The sequence below is a fragment of the Artemia sp. Qi Xiang Cuo genome, chromosome 11, assembly GCF_049724085.1.
Source record: "Artemia sp. Qi Xiang Cuo chromosome 11, ASM4972408v1, whole genome shotgun sequence".
Lineage (NCBI taxonomy): Eukaryota > Metazoa > Arthropoda > Branchiopoda > Anostraca > Artemiidae > Artemia > Artemia sp. Qi Xiang Cuo.
The window spans coordinates 54,076,060-54,094,050 of NC_142804.1; the positions used below are offsets into that span (position 1 = coordinate 54,076,060).

At 34.5% G+C, this 17,991-nt stretch overlaps 1 protein-coding gene across 3 annotated transcripts in view; it reads left to right on the forward strand.

The window, feature by feature from the left end:
- The window catches only part of LOC148947144 (uncharacterized), a 34,639-nt gene extending 20,164 nt beyond the window's left edge, over window positions 1-14,475 (forward strand). For all 3 annotated transcript variants that reach the window (XM_089096900.1, XM_089096904.1, XM_089096903.1), the window contains exon 3: window positions 10,364-14,475. In XM_089096900.1, the coding sequence (XP_088953026.1) occupies window positions 10,364-11,191 (828 nt within the window). In that variant the 3' untranslated portion in view covers window positions 11,192-14,475. The remainder of the gene's footprint in view (window positions 1-10,363) is intronic.
- Window positions 14,476-17,991: the final 3,516 nt, after the last annotated feature.

Consider the following 17,991-nt stretch of genomic DNA (forward strand, 5'->3'; position numbering starts at 1 on the left):
TTTTTCAAATAATTGCAGATAGGAGCTTGAAACTTCTAAAATAGTGTTCTCTGGTACGCTGAATCTGACGGTCCTATTTTCATTAGGATTCCCTTAATTTTAGGGGATTTTCCCCCAGGGCCGTATCCAGGATTGTTTTTTGGAGGGGGTTTTACAAAAGACTTTTTGAGGGGGGGGGGGAGGGTACAAAAAAAACTTTAAAAAACCCAGCAAATATTTGTTTATATTAATTTTTGTTACGTCTTTTACGAATCGGACAAACCTTCCGGGGGGGGGGAAACCATCCACCCCCCCCCTTCCTGGATACGGCCTAGCCATGTACTTACGAGATGGTGTCAAACTGTTACTCTTCTGTTGTTGAAGGTTAGCATGTAGGAGCTACAGTGTTTGAAACATGCTTGACTAACACTCTACTAAAATCGCAGATGCAGGGTCATATTCAATATTTTGTTCGGGGGGGGAGTCATAAAAAAACTTTCTATGGACATGAGCTACATGTAAATTTGCTAGTTTTGTACGATTCGGGCAAAAATTTTAGTGGGCGGAGGGGATCAAACCGGGTAACATCCCCTCCCTAGTTGCGGTCATGCCTAGAAGTAAATAGATTTAGAAAATTTTACCTTCTTAATTTTTTTTAATTCAAACTTTATGTACAAAATAGCACTGTCTAATTTTAACTGACCTAGATTAAATTTCATCGGCAAACCCTCTACTGGAAACCCTTTAAGATTGCAAAAAAAAAACTTTAGCGTTTTTAACTTTTTTTTAACTGATAAGGGTTTTTATTTAAATCAAACAAATAAATAAATCAACCACCAGAAGCAAACTTGTTTTGGCTATACACCCTTCAAAAAAAAACCCGGATATATCCATCGCTATCAACAACGTAAAACAATAAATAAAAAAAGAAAAGAGAGAAAAAAAAAGCACGGCACAACCTCCTCCAACTTAGTGCAACCCCCCCCCCCCCCCCCAAAAAAAAAAAACCATAACTAATAATCACCGTTCTCTCACTACCACCCTCACACAACCACAATAAAAAATAACCAAAATACAACTCAAGAGACCCCTCAAGAGAAAATTGCTAAGAAATATTATACTCACCAGAACACAGAGATTTTAACCTACTCCTAAAACTAGCAATATTTTCATCAACTAATAATTCATTTGGTTAACTATTATAAAACCCTGGTCCCACATGACGGATAGAGAAGAATGATCTTCGAGTTAAAGCCTAAGGTCGTCTTATCTGGGATGCTGTTCTGGTTGAATATTCATGGACATTACATCCAGCCACGAACATTTGATCGAAATATTGTGGCAATAATCCACGCTCATACTGAAACAAAAACAAAGCTGAATAAAATTTAGAAACTCCGTGTAAAGGCAGAATATGTCGTTCGACATATCTCCTTCTCACTAATGTACCTTTTTTATCACCACAAAGCACCCTTATAGCTGAGTTCTGCATCGCCCGAAGCGGAAGTAGATGTGTCGGGAAAGTACTCGACCAAACGACATTACAGTACAAAAGGTACGTGTGAACAATAGAAAAATACAAAGACCTTATTACATCATAGGGGAAAAATTTCTTCAGCTTTCTCATAATCCCAACATTCCTTGCAATCTTACTATTTAACAACTCTATATGGGGTTCATAACTTAAACATTCATCTATCAGTACACTAAGGTACTTGACAGTCTTTAGTCGCTGGATTGAAGTATCAACAAATCTAAGCTCATTAATCCATGGATAGTAATTGGGGTTTCTTCCGTAAACTAGAAACTGTGATTTGTTATTATTTAACCTCAGTTTGTTAGCTCTAGTCCATTTCCCAATTTGGTTCATACCCGTAATAAGCTTCTCCATGAGTTGCAGTTCCGTCTTCGCTGCCACTGTAAAATGCGCATCGTCTGCAAATAGCGCAATAATTAACTTTATGGTTTCACTAACGGGAAAATTCAGGTCAAACGACAAACCCTCCACAGCTCCGCACAAATCATTAATGAAGATTAAAAACAGTGTAGGCCCGAGCACAGACCCTTGTGGCACACCATATTCAATTTTCTTTGTACCCGATGCTGCACCTCCAACACTCACATAAAAAGAACGATTATGAAGGAAAGACCTTAAAAGGCTTAAGAATGCACCAGGAAATCCACAATTATCAAGTTTTGCAAGCAGAATACCATGATCAACCGAATCAAAGGCCTTCACAATATCGAGGAAAACTGAGGCCGCTTTCCAACCAGCATCCAGGGCATCATTTACGAACGTCACCAAAAACAGAACGGCCTGATCCGTCGACATTCCTCTTCGGAATCCAAACTGGGTTGGACTTAAAAGTCTCCGCGATTCTAGAAACTCAACCATTCAAGCATTTATCATCTTTTCAAACACTCTACTTAACACTGGGAGAAGAGATATAGGTCTATAATCATGGAAAGAATTCGTATCACCACCTTTAAATAACGGAATAACTTTAGCTGACTTAAAGCAATCCGGAAAAATACCACATTTCATACGCTGATCAAATAGGTACACCAAATGCTCTGATACAACTGGAAATACATGCTTCAAAACTTTCAGGAAAAATAATCACTACCTGCGGCATTACTCTTCATGCTCCAAACTGTATTTCGGAGATCCTCAACATTAATCGGACGCAAAAAAGCAGAAACATCACTAGCCATAGGTAAAAACTGAACAAAAGACTCTTCTACAGAGGAGGAGGATCCTGTACCTCCCATATTTTTTCCAGTATTTGCAAAGTGGTCAAATGTCGGAGCTGCTGCTTCCTCCGGCGATGAGGTACAGACTGTGGTAACAGAAATCTGGGTTGGATAGATTATCAAATTGATTGTTTCTCGGGTCTTCCCAGAATATCCCTCCGACCTCATAAAGTCCTCTCTGGAATATTCAATTTTAGCTTTTTGAAGATGCTTATTCAATTTGTTTTTATATTATCTTTATCTCTCTTCGGCATATGGTGATGTATTAGAATACTTAAATAACAACCTCCTTTTCATTATCGCAGCCATGAGTACTTTAGAAATCCAAGGTTTAACTGGTGTCTTGGCTTGAACTGACTGCCTTGACATTTTACAACATGACTTCAATATTTCATTGACTTTACCATACCATAAACAAAACTGCATATTTACATCAAGTTCACTATCTTCAAGAAACTGAAACTTACATTTTTCTAATTCATTTTTAAACCGAATCAAAACATCTCCATCAATTCTCAGTAGATCATTATGTGTTTTTGAATTATTACTCTTTGGTGTTCAAAAATTATTCACAATCAGCAGAACACCAAAGTGATCAGAAACATCATTAATCACAACCGAAACTGAATCATACTTATTATCACAAAAAAATATTATCAAGGAGGGACTCAGAATTAGCAGTTACCCGATTACAGATATTCACCACAGGAAACGCACCATAACAAGACATCACATTCAAGAATTCACGAATCTTAGGATTAGCACTCACTCTAGTTAGGTCCAGATTAAAATCACCACACACGAACAAAGGTTTATTATCATCAGCAAGCTCGTCCAGTTGCTTTTCTAGGAGCTCCAAGAATTCCTCAGTAGAACCTGACGGCGGGCGGTTACACTACAACCACAAAGGCTGAGAGAAATTTTGCATTATAGTGTAAGAAAACACGTAGGTGTAAGAAAACACCTGGTCACACCTTAATATAAATTTTAAAATTATTTTTTTTTTTAAACCCAAATTCCCTCATTATCCTTTTCTGAAATGGAGAAACACTTAGAATTCCACTCTTTGAAATAAAAATTGTACTTGTTTCTCCCTGAAGGTTTAAATGCAATTTTTTCTTCTACAGAGAACTGTCGATTAATAGCAATAAAAAACCTAAAAGATGTTTGTCAGTTTTTGCCTTTTATTTTAAAATTTATTAATGCAGTATACCACATTTTGAGTTACCGTAGCTGACTTGTATGCCGAAATACTTATGATCATCAATTTGTAGTTTCTGATAATCATTTTAATTAATCCTTATTTATGTAGGCTATGTACATTCATAACTTCCATGTAAATATCGCCATCCAGTTTGGATTATAAAAAACATTTTGTACTTGTTAAGAATCCGTTAAACACGCAAAAGACCGCATTAAAGTCTCAAAGATGCTTTATGAAAAATGGTTTTCGCTGCCTTGTGAGGTACTGCTTACTCCGTAACAAAGATTTAAACTTTAGTTTTTTTGGGGGGTTGAAGGGGCAAAAAAAGGTACCTAGGTTAGGTTCGTATTTGATATATGCTATGCTTTACCCCCCCCCCCCCTAATGTAGGAATATATAGCCCAAATTTGTTCATAAACTATTATATTTTCATCTTATTTTGTTTTATTTCATTAGCATTAACGAAACTTCACTTCTCGTGTATTTATCGGATTTTTAACAAATACCAAACATTTTCGGTAGTGAACCATCAACGTAACTACATCCCTTAAGATGGCTCCTCAAATTTATTCGCATTCAATTTTTGAAAATAATCCGAGGAATCCTATCCGCAATAATTTCTTGCTCCTCTATTAGCGACGAGCAAGAAATCGCTCCTTTTTTATTAGCCAATGAAAAAACAAACGAAAAAAAACACGCACAACCAAGCAGGAAACAACAGAAAATGAAGTGACAACCATGCGATTTTCTGAGTTGCTTCTAGAGTGACTCTTTGGTTTTCAATAGATTCGTGTTGGAGCAATCAGATTTAGGCCTAATGTATTAGTTAAAGATTACAGAATCTACAAACAATTCAAAACCCAAGTCCCTACCACAAACTTTACGACTTGTAGTAAGAAAAAGTTTAATATTGGAAATATTTTTATCTTCCTAAGAAACCAAAAATATAAGGATTCCAGAACTAGCATTCATCCCGCCAAAAAACTGCTGAAAACGAAAAAAAAACAAAACAAATCCACTCTCATTTTCTTTATTCCGTCCCTTTTCTATTCAGAAATTATCAGCCAAAAAACAGCTAAAAATATCTTAAATAAGGACTGTTATTCGCGATAGCATAGGAAGAAGTTCAGTGAAAACAAAATGATTATGATTAGCCTTTAAACACTACGATGTCTTCAGCATTTTGCTAAAAATAGTACATCTGTACTATGTATAAAAAGATGTACTAAAAATAGTACATCTGTAAGAGTGGCGGTAAATATGTAGCATGCAAATACCAAGTCAGTTACTTTACTTGTAGGCTGACATGCTTAAAAACATTATCCATTTTCAGCAAGGGTTAAAAGGGTGCTAAAACGGGAGGAAAGGAGAGGGGTAGTTTCCCCCTTCTATTTCAAAATGCCTTTGCTGATATTTTCATTGAAGAAAAATGCCCCCCCCCCCCCCTGAGATTTGGAAAATATATTTTTATGTGTCTTCCTTAAAAATACTTAAGAAAAATCCACCACAACCCTACGAATTGGAACCCCTTTGTTCATGTATTGTATCATGCGTCTAGAATTTAGAGAAGATTCATGTAGCTTCTGAGTCTGACTCAAGGTCAAAGAATTATAACAACACTGAGTTTTGACACACTCTTGTTGAATTTCTGAAATTATAAAAAAAGATGACGCGTTTATGCCACAGATAAAGTTCTCAAAACTGATGTAAGTTGATATTCATGTGTGAATTCTAACACCTCAGTGTTAAGCCGAATGCTCGTATCAGAACTGAACAAGGGGGAGGTGGCAAGAAAAAAAGGTTTGCGAGGTAGCTGCGAGTATGTTTATGCCTCGCAGTATACTGCGTGGCAGTATACTGCGAGGCAGCTAAAATGCTTTATGTTTACATGTATATACTATCATGGCTGCAGCGATAGCTACAACCGAGTAAAGAGCTAACATCGGGCAATAGTAACCAGAATAAAAAAAAATTGAAAATAAAACTGGTACTTCTGTGATAAACCCACGACCGTTCAAGTTGTTCATTCATTGACGCATTATAGAACCGTTTTATTTTTTCATTAGTTTCTTTTAGCTTAGCGTGAGACAAGACAAAGAGAAGTGACAGAATATATGGAAAATATATAATTTGGGATATATATTTGCACATTATGGGGTAAGGGTGGGGGTAAAGTATTTGGATAGTGTGAAGTTAGAAAGCAATTCTTACTACATAATATGCAGAATACTTATACCCAACATATTAGGCATTCAGATTCGCTATACTTTACCTCACACCCCCCCCCCCCTAATGTGGAAATATACAGCCCCAAATTTGTTTCTAAAGTATTATAGTTTTATCTTACTTTGGTATATCTCATTAGGATTAAGCATCAGAGAAACATATTAGAAGAATATTAGGTAGGGGATACGTCATACAAATACCTATATACTGTTTAGTGAGAAACAATTGTCATTTAACTTTGATTCGGGAGTGATAGCTACTTTGATTAATCTCCATAGTGAAAGTTGTTGACGAAGCAAATTTATGGAAATTTTGACGAAGAGTCTTAAATCCCTCTAAAGTAGTGCGGGACAAAATTAAAAGTGCACCATTGGAATCATCATGGTTGGCAACCCTATACAGGACAATTAAAGCCCCTACCCTCCTTGACCAACAAGGAAAATCATTTTTTTTGCATGGGAAGCACCGTGTCTTTCCTTTTTTGTCCCCAGGGGTTATTTTGCCGAAACAGTGGTCGTGGAATCCCGGGAGAGAGCTCTTTTGAAATGAAATTACCATATGTATTGTCTATTTAAGGAACAAAAGAAATCTTGCCAAAGCAGGTTGGCGTTTCCTGCCATTTTGTGCCCCCAAAAACCAATTTTTACCCAAAAAGGGTCAAAATTCTAGTGAATGGGAATTCTAAGATAGCCCATCAAATTTCAAAGGTTTAAGACCCTAATCATTAGGTTTTCAGCCCCCTCCCCTTGACAAACCACAGCAGGGTAGTGTTTTCTGTCATTTTGTGCCACGAAACATCAATTTTTGTCCACAGAGGGTCAAAATGGCGTAGAACTAAAATTCTAAAACAGCCAGTAGATTCTTCATGGTCTAAAACTTATGTAAGTAGTTTTTACCCCCCGATCTGAAAAACAAGGGAATAGGTCATTTTTTTAGTTGTTAGCTATTACCATAAATTTGAAATTAGAGACCCCCTGAGGGTTGAAAACCTTGATGATAGCTAAAACGCATATTTTATTAAGTGGAATGGTATTTTTGGTAGATTTACTTTAAGTAGGGTATCAAAGAGACTGGTTAAAAGGTCTTGGTCATTAATAGTCAATAAAAAACGATATTTCCGTATAATTGTAAGGATTATGTGTTTTTTTTAGGTTTTACTTTTTTTCTACTAGGGCTAGCAGACTACCGCATGATTACAGATAGATGTTTAACGGCCTAACTAAAATCTACTGTCTCTTGTGGATTCGTCTTCATAACTCTTTCTTAAAGAGCCATTTTGATGTAGGACACTCTTGGTGCCATTCCTAAAGGGGTGCCATTCATGGGCGTAGGCAGCATATTGTCTAGGGGGGGGCAGTCGATAGTGTGATGGAGGACTTTTTATCAACTGCTTTTCCAAACATCTGCTTTTGAACCATATCTAATGTAAATTTGAAGGTCTAGGGGGGGCTGCTGCCACCCCCTCCCTACGCCCATGGTGCCATTCCATGGTATGGCTCTCCCAGCCATGGCTTTCTCACCCTTTTAGTCAGTTCGTCAGTTGGAAGCTAAACAACGTGCTTTGAAAAGCTACCTAATGAATAAAATTCAATTTATTTGTTTTAATTTGTATGGAAATGCTTAAATTCTAATGTTCAAATTCTTGGTGCCATTCTTGAAGTGAAGGAATCAATTTCCATTTCCAAATATTCTAAACTTGAGGTTTACAATCCTCCATCTTGTATACTCTCAAAGATACCTTGCATTCTTGAAGATAGCGGATAAACGACGTACCCCTCAGACTATTTATTTACGTGACAAAGATGCACATAATTCGGAACAATTCTGAAGTGTCAAATCCTTAAATTCCTAATTTTCAAAATTCTTAAAATTATAATTTAAAATTCTTAAATTCTGAGATATTCTAAAATATTCTGAAATCCTAAAATTCTAATAAATTCTCCTTAAATTCTCCTTAGAATTCTTAAGTTCTTTAATTTAAAATTCTTAAATTAAAATTCTCAGTAAAAAAAGGCCTAAAATTCTTAATTTGCACATAATTTATTTAAAAATTCTTTTGACTTGCCCCTCTGACTATTTATTTACATAACAAAGATGCACTTACTTTGTGCGAAAATTTAAGGGAGGTTAGAAATAAAACATAATTTTAATTCCCTTAAAAAAAAAAAAAAAAAAATGCTGAATTCTTCGGTTTTATCACTCAAATTAAAGCGAGATCTTTCTGTAATTTTTATAATGCAAGTTTTAAAAAAATGCAGCAAAAATTAGTTTAAAAGTAAAAAATCTTATCCCGAAAATGAAATTGACGCTGAACAAAAAGTATTGATTCATTCTTCGCTGATAACTTAAGATATATCTACAGAACTGGCTCAATCAAACTGACTGGGGATATTTTCCAATACCTTTATAATTATAAAAACTAGCGCTTTTCTGAAAACTGAGCTTGCTTTAATTTTTTTAAGAGAATTATGATTGTGCACTAAAAGTTATCAAAATGATTTTTTTTTACTTGTTTATATTTTCTAAAAGTAAACGCAGTGTCGTTTTGTGTTATCTTGATTAGCTCAAAATTTGATCAGTCTAGAATAGGCTACGCTGAAACAAAAACAAGTAAAAAAAGTGCAGTCACTTGAATTGTCTTTCTGACATATTGTGTTTTAGCTTCTTTGCCGGAACCTACTCGTCTTTCGCCAGTGTCTATTGAGCCACGCCCATTATGCCTCAAACTTGGCTCCTCCCCCTCTGAGCGTTCAGTCGACTTTACGTCGGAGCCTCCTGCTTGCAACAACTGGCAGACGAAGCTAACAAAAATTAACCTCCTTTAGTTGGACAAGCTAAAACTTTACTATACTGAGCAAAAAGAAGGTAAAATTAGCCCTAATTCGGGTAATTAAGGCTATTGTGTTTCACCATTTTGGCTTGTAAACCAAAATAGCCTGGCAACTATGGTATCGCTTCCTAGTTAGTCAAACCAAACAGGTGAATAAACCCTTGATATTATCTTTTAGTCCGAAATTTTATCCTTCTCGAAAAATGTGTCCAAGTTTCAAGTGTCCGCTAATTGGCATTGCTCCTCAATACCAAATTTGTTCAATTGCATCACCTTGGTAAAGAAACTGATAGATTTGGACGAAATGTATCGATACACTTGCAGTAGAACAGCACAATTTTACGGTTTGCCTAAACTAATGCTGGTGGTAAACCAGACTTACCCACTGTCTATGGTTGATGCACGCAAACAGTTCGCTTCAAACTGTGATTCGGGTGCAATAATTCAAAAGGTTTCAAGTTACTTATTTTAAAAGAGTAAAAAACTGAAAAACAAGTTTTGGGTTTTGTGATTGCTATTCAAGAATAGTTGTTTGTACAAGAGAAACTTTTCAAAACCAACACAATTTTTATGTAAAAAGCTAAGACTTCCAACAATTTTTGCATTTTAGGAAATCAGATATATAACGATAAATAACAGTTCAAATAGGGATAAATCCTTTCATTAGACAGTGAAAAAACAATAAAAAATATTGGATATTTCGATACAGTATATAGGGACCGTCATCAGCAGATATACTAAAGTAAAGCAAATCAAACCAACATAAATATTCTGTATATATATTGTTGGTTTTATTTGCTTTACTTTAGTATATCTGCTCATGACGGTCACTGTACATGAGACGGAAATATCCAGTGTTTTTTTTTTATTGCTTTTTCGCTGTCTAATAAAAGGATTTATCCATATTTGAACTGTTATTTATCGTCATGGAAAGCCAGTGTGGTCTTCGAAAATACCTACAAATATATTGCATTTTGAGATGAAAATCTCAAATTAGATACAGGAACGCGGATTAGTTGAATCGATAAAGCGTGTTCGAAATATAGTGCCACATAATGCTTTTTGCATTACCACAATAAAACTTCATGATTGTCTTATACTCCTCCTAACTTACCCCAAATGCTTCAAACGCAATTACGGTTAAGTCCGTGTCTCCAGCCCTCTCTTCGCAGCTATACTGTGCACGATTCAACTTAGTCCGTAGCCCCTTGTGATTTTCAGCTTACTCCTATAAAGTCATTCTGTTAAAAGCAATATCTGGTTCTTTAGGATAACAGATACTTTAAGGTTATATTTACGATATACTTGATTAGATCAAAACCGCGTTTATTGTCTCTTTTTGGGTCTGATTTTCCGTATTTATTTTTCAGTCCTTCTTCGGTCGATCCTACAACAATTTAGCTGTCATTCAAGAGTGCAAAAACGGCGGTCAATGTGTTATTAATAAGAAGAATCGAACGGCATGCAAGGCCTGTCGCTTAAGGAAATGTTTGCTTGTCGGCATGTCAAAAAGTGGATCACGCTATGGGAGGCGTTCGAATTGGTTTAAGCTGCACTGTCTCATGCAAGAGCATCCCAACACCAACCCTGAAACATCAATGACACAATTGAAAAGTGACGCTAAGCGTAACGAGCCGCTCAAACAAGAAAGAGACGAGTGTAAATCAAATTCTTCATCAATGAGCCCACCAGGCTCACAATTGTCTGACGTTTCGTTTGATTTAAACGAGAATAGGCTTCGTCTTCATCAAAACCCGTATGCTTTAGCTTTAAGAATAGGCACCCCTTTTTACCCAGATGCAAAGGATTTTTTCCACCCTCTTGCGATGAATATGTTTTCGCCACATCTAGCAGCCGCAGCTGTTGCAGCCTCCTTTCACCACTCAAACAACTTTCTTCCTACCGGCTTTCCTAGGTCATTTTTCTCCCCATTACAAACCCCTTCACGACTTCCCGAAATCCCTGTTCCCAGCTTATCTTCCCCCACTCCAACTAAAGAGATTCCTCATTCACGGAGTGTATCTCCTGCTGAAGGAGTCAGTGCTCCCACGGATCAGGAAGAGCCGATGGATCTCTCGTTTAAAGGTAGCACAACGGAGCTTAAACCCGATGAGTTAAAGCGTGGAATGAATACCGATGCAAAAAGTGACACTATTAAATCTTTCACCCCACTAGACCTGACACGCAAGGTTGTGTAACTGAAACATAATGTTGGCCAGTTTATACTTTATTCGTTCTGTGCTTATAAGCCACGTCCGGTGATTTACGCGTGAAGTATTTTTTATATCGTTGTTTTAGTGCATTAATTTACATATTAATAAGGAGTATGAATAGCTTAGAGTTAAGAGAAAAAACTTGAAAGCCAGGTTTATTGCTCAAGTATTTTGTTACGGAGTATTGTTAGTAGCTGAAACTATTACCGGTGATTTTTTGTTAGTGCTGTTTTTGAAGGAGTTGAAGTTTCGTCATTTTTAGCCGGGAGTGTTATTCATGCTTAATAATTAATACAAAACTAAATTAGCGCAGTATTTTGGTGGATTTGAATTTTCTTTTTTCTATGCACACAAAAAGCGGGTAATACCCCCCCCCCAAACGGTTGATTTTCTGTTTTGTGTTTATTCAGATTTGGAATTGCCAGGAAAATTATTTTGATTTTATTTAGCTAATTATTGAGAACAAATATCCGGCAAATTCCGTTTACATAAAGCAAAGGAATTTTGAAAATTAGTGGAGGGTTAAACAAAAAGATTGAGCATTTCTAATTATTCTAAATATATTTGAAAAAAAAACATGAAGTTACGGAACTATAACAAACTTTCAAGAAACTTAAATGTTACAAATTAAAATTTTCAAAAATATAACAATATAAAAAATAAGAAGGATTTGTTTATGTTTAAAAATATTTAATTTAAAATGAACGAAATATAACCATTTATTAAATTAATGAATCAAGAACAAAAGAAAAAACGAAGCAGTAAATCATATAAGCAACTTAAAATTAAATAGTCAAAATATGTCAGGTTTGTTTTGCTTTATTTTGGTAGCTCAAATTGTCCAAAATTCCGTCAAATTAGTTTGCTTAATCCTGACTAAATCTGTCTCAATATAGTTCAATTTTTTTTAACAACTCGAATACTAAGATTTTCGACTGTGCCCTTAAACAATAAAATGGCAGTCACTTCGTTGTATATCGCATTGTATCCTTTATGCAAGTCTTTTAGAGTACAAAGAAGAGCAAAACGATTTTTCTTACCCCTGGACCCCCTATTTCCATCGTAGGTCTAATCATACCTCTAAATCGCCATTTTCTAGGATCTTCTTTTATTTGTTTCAAAATTATGTATTTTAGAGAGGTACCACATTTTTGTCGGTGTTATCACACTGACCACAAAAATAAATAAGCGAAATTAATTTTGCTAAATTTGACAGCGCTTTATCCATAAAAGTTCAAATATTAACAATCCACTGATTTGCAAAGAAAACTACTCCTTTAAAAAAAACGACAGCATATTACACTATTTGGTGCCACTTATTTTTTAGCTTATTTTTAGCTTATTTTTGGTATTTTGAGCTTATTTTTCTCTGATTCTTCGCCCACTTTTCTTTATTTTCAAATTTTGTACCCACTAATGCCATTGATAGGTTTTTTTATTCAAAATTAAATTCGTATTTTCCAACTTTTTAAGATATACGATTGTTTAAGTGTAACTTTACCAATTTAACAAATCAAAATAAACCAATGATCATCGAAACTAAGTTGAGATTTGTTTTACACTCTTTGCCTTTCTTAGTTATTGAATTTGCGAATCCATTCCAAGATTTTATTAGGACAAAATATACTGTGAACGTTGTTGCAGAAAATGTAAGTAAAGTAGTTCAAATGCAAATAGTAAATAATCCTTAACAAACATATTTTAATAATATCTACAAATGTCTGCACATAAAAGTGTTTTCATAGTTAAACAGTTTAAAAAAATGACTATCACAAAAAAATAACTTAAAATAAAACTAATAAAATAACTTAAAATAACTAATGACTATCACAACAGATTAGATTTCTGTTCTTATCTATCTACCCCGTTATTTTTATAGATGCATGGGTGTGGTTAGGACAGCAGCTCGGGTTTCAGTTTAGGGGGGGAATAGAGAATGCGCCAACAAAATCTTTCAGTGTACCGACTAATGCTTACACATAGGCTAAACTAAACTAAAAACGTAAGCATTGGATGAGGTAGGAGGGACCCCCCCCCCACCTCCAACTGATGACCCTCCTCTTCATAAAAAATCATTTTAATAGTGAAAAGTATCCCTATTTGCTAATAAAAATATGCTCATTTTTTAAAAAAAGACGTTAGATTTTCTAACGTCTTTCGTTTTTTTCTAAAAAAGGTTAGATTCTCTTTTCGAAAAAGAAACTTTATTTGGGGAAATGTTTATTAATTTACAAGGTATTTGTTTTCACTGCTAAAGCACTGAGTAATTGAACTTATAAAATACATATGCATCATCATCACCATCAATGTCACCTTCTGTATTATCACCACATTATCATAAATATGAGTATCATAATAGTTTTGCTGCGACAAGGAACTGAATCAAAATGCTAGGTTCTTTCTTGGAGATATAACGCTAGAAAAAAATTACCTTATTTTTCAAAGGGTGTTTTTTTTTTAAATTTCGATAATTTTAATAACTATGAAAAACTATTTTAATACTACCCCATAATGACTGTATATCCTATTTGTCACGCATCAAGTATACTTAAAAAACCACTCCGCATTAACCGGATTTTGTAAATTTTACTTCTATTATTTTTTATAAAAGAGATAGAATAAGTGAATATTAACCATTCGTACCAAAAAACCTTGAAGTGACACATAATAAAAGTCAAAATAAGGTAATTAAAATATATATTGATCATGATTTACGGGGGCCTTATACCGTGTTGGCTCTATATCCGGTTTGTTTTTTGCGTCTTGGTCAAAATCAAGAAAAAAAAAATATGTGTAGTCAAGACACAATTCAATTTTTACCAAACTATTATGTATACGCATATTTTTGAATTCTGGGTGAGGATCTGACTCACCACTTTATAGCCTATCAGCATAGCACACTTCAAGCAAAATTTTTCATGTTTAATAGCGTGCTAATAAGTTTTTTTTAGTTATATCCTTGTCAGATCCTTTTCTGGTTATCAAGACTGCACACGTTCCCTCTATCAAATTACGGAAAAAGTTTTTTTTTTCTTCAAATGTTTGTTTGAGTTGTAACACAACTGTATTGCCTACAATTTGTATATTAATGGGGCAAAGAGTGCTGATTCGCCTCCATTTATTTTAAAATAGCCAATTTTCAAGATAGATCTGCTATTTTTCCTCGGGCTGCATAATTTTTGCACTATAGTCACGTGCGTAGTTTTTTTTTGGCAGGGAGGAGGGGGGTAATAGTATAAAGATCATTTATTTAGTATTTGGAAAAAGGAGTTCCCAGAATATATATATATATATATATATATATATATATATATATATATATATATATATATATATATATATATATATATATATATATATATATATATATATATATATATATATATATATATATATATATATATATATATATATATATATATATATATATATATATTTCTGGGAACTCCTTTTTCCAAATACTAAATAAATGATCTTTATACTATTACCCCCTCCTCCCTGCCAAAAAAAAACTACGCACGTGTAACCATTTCTGTTATGGTTCACTGTAGTCGTTCTAACCTTTGAAATTTACAAATGTTTGGCTCTGACATTTTTTTATCATTTTGGTTTCAACCCCACTTACCCTTGTCCACTAGAGTTTACCACTATCGCTGAGCATGATAATTGATAGTAATTACTGGTGTATACACAAAAATTGAAAAGAAGCAGCGAACTGGCTTTTAGTTTCTAAGTGTTGAAGGATTTACACTGGCTTTTACTTCTAGTCGGGTGAGTTAAACTTAAAATCTTCAGAATTAAAATTAAAAGCTGTCGTAAGCGTTCCACCCACTAAGTAATTTGTGACGTCACTTATTATGGTAACTGCGATTCCTGAGGTAAAATTTTGGAACAACCCCTTAATGAAAGATTAAGCATGGGTTAACGTTTACTTCAAATTTGTACGGAGGAGGGAAATATGATTACAAAAGCAATGTTTTTACGGAAGACGGTAAATTCTGTCAAGTAAAAAACGACCATTTGACGTCACTATGTTAATGTTGGATAGGATGTATGATTGAAAGTGAAACTCTAAATCTTGCAAAAAAAAAAAATCTCGAATAGAAGCAATTCCTTAGAATATTCATGTTAATATATTATTACTGACAGATAAAAAATTTATTACAAGAATTGTATATTATTACCGATATTATTATAATTACTAGTAATTACATTACAGACACTGAGTACCAGTTTTTCCCATTATCATGCAATTTTAAACATTATTTAAAATAAGAATATTAACAATAAGAATATTAACAATGCTTCATTACCAGTAGACAAAAAGAAATTTTTAGTTAATTTAAGCATAATTTTGCCGTAAACGAAATCCTATTTTTCAACTTGGATCAAAGCAGGAAAAAATGAATATTTACCTATATGAAAGTATTTTTTCCCGAGGACATGAAATCCGGTTGCCTTTTATTTGGAAATTTCTCAATTTATAAAATTATTTCATAACATAAAATATTGAATTCGAAAAATTGCGATAATAGGCGGATTATAGGGGAAATGAAAAGTTATGAAAAATATCGGAACTCTAAAATTTTTGGGCGAGAGGGTTTTTTAATAATAATTGTAAATTTTTTCATATATTGAAATCTGTCTGCTGAACTGAAATTCGACTGCTTTCCGAGGAAAACTTAATATTACCAACCCGAAAATGTTTTGAAAATAAATTAAGAGTAATTGAAAGCTCCCCTCCCCAGTTTATGGTGTCTTTGATAACCAGAAACCATATTATGTGACTGCATGCTAAAACGTATTTTCCAACTCGAAGCTGCAACTGAAAAAAAACTGAATATTCGGCTATGTCACAGTTATATGGAAAATATAAAGTTATGGAAAATATTAAAATTCTGGGCGAGGCGCACCGCAATGTTTCCAATAAACTGAAGTAATTGACCGCTCTCTTCCCTACCTTATTGTGTCTTTGTTAACCAGAATATTATGTGACTGCATGCTAAAACGTATTTTCCAACTCGAAGCTGCAACTGAAAAAAAATCTGAATATTCGGCTATGTCGCAGCTGTATGGAAAATCTAAAGTTATGAAAAATATTAAAATTCTGGGCGAGGCTTACGGCAATGTTCCGAACAAACTGAAAGTAATTGACCGCTCTCTTCCCTACAGTGGGGTCTTTGATAACCAGAAACCTTTACTACATTTCTAAAATCAGTTCCTCTTCTTGTCATTATTTCTACACCCAGTTTAACACAGTTGTTCTTTTTTGTATATGCCTTTCAAGTGATCATAATATATGAAATGTTGTTTTTTTTTTCATAAAGGGACATTACGCCAGTATTGAATTAGTCTAGAAACGAAATTATTGTGAGATTGTACAGCGTTCCAAAGATTGTTATTAAAATATTTTTCTTTTTTATACATATTGTGTTTGTGCTTTTGCAGGAAAAATGATAGGCAGGTTCTTTTTTTATTAATACAGCTATGTGCATAAATAATGCAATTATAATAAATTACGAATAAGCAATATAGCAAAGAAATTTTGATAACTTTAATAAAATAAAATTTACTTTTAAATATTATGTGAGTACTGGTTCTAGGCGAATACCCCCCGGCAAATACCCCCGGCAAATACCCCCGGAAAATACCCCTCCATCAAATACCCCCCCCCCACTGCCGAAAATACCCCCCGAAAAATACCCGCCGCGGAAAATATCCCCCGGAAAATACCTCCGCGGAAAATATCCCCTCCCGGAAAATATCCCCCAGAAAATACCTCCCTGCGAAAAATACACCCCGCGGAAAATACCCTCCCGGAAAATACCCCCCTCCCCCCAGAAAACACCCCCTCCCCGAAAAAATCCCCCCCCCCGTGGAAATAAGGCTTTCCAAATTTGAGAATTTTATTTGAGTTTATTTTTTTTAATTTTCGTAGGAGGAAGGAGTTTTGGTACTTGTGTATTATGGGCAACTCACTCAAGTTTACGCTGTTTGAAACTCAAGAACAAAACCGGTTTCTTCGTTAGTTCTTTTTCAGCTTAGCGCGAGACAAGACAAAGACAAGTGACATAATATATCGGAAATATATAACTTGGGCTATATATCTGCAAATAGGGGGGGGGGGAGGTAAAGTGGTTGGATACTACTTTAACCGAGGGGGGGTCGGAGGAGGGGGTTACGTGGGAGATTTTTCCTTGGGGGAAGGGACATTTCTATGAAGGGGGTGCCGGATTTCCCAACATTATTTAGAAAACAATCAGAAATTAAATGAAAAAACAACTTTTTTCAACTGAAAGTAAGGAGTAAAACTAAAATTTAAAGCGAAACAGAAGTTATAACATATATGAGGGGGTTCGTCCCCTAGTCAATACTTCGCTCTTTACGCTAATTTGTTTTGAGCAATTTCAAAAGAGCTATTTAGTCTAATTAAACAGCCTTTGTGTTTCAGGGATATGCGATTCTAAGAAAATTTGAACTTTAGCTTAGTATTTGAACCCATAACATACAAGTAACAAAACTGCTCTCCCCTACAGAAATTACAAAAAATGAACTCAAATAAAATTCTCAAATTTAGAAAACCTTCTTTTCCACGGGAGGGAGGTATTTTCCGGGAGTACAGTATTTGGACAGTTTGAAGTCATAAAACAATTCTGTCTAGGTATATATAATAGCGAGAAGAATATAATACCAGAATAATTGCGTGGTATCTGGAAATTTTTTTAACTGAAAAAAAAAAAATAAAAAAAAAAAAAAAAAAAAAAAAAAAAAAATCCCCGTATAAA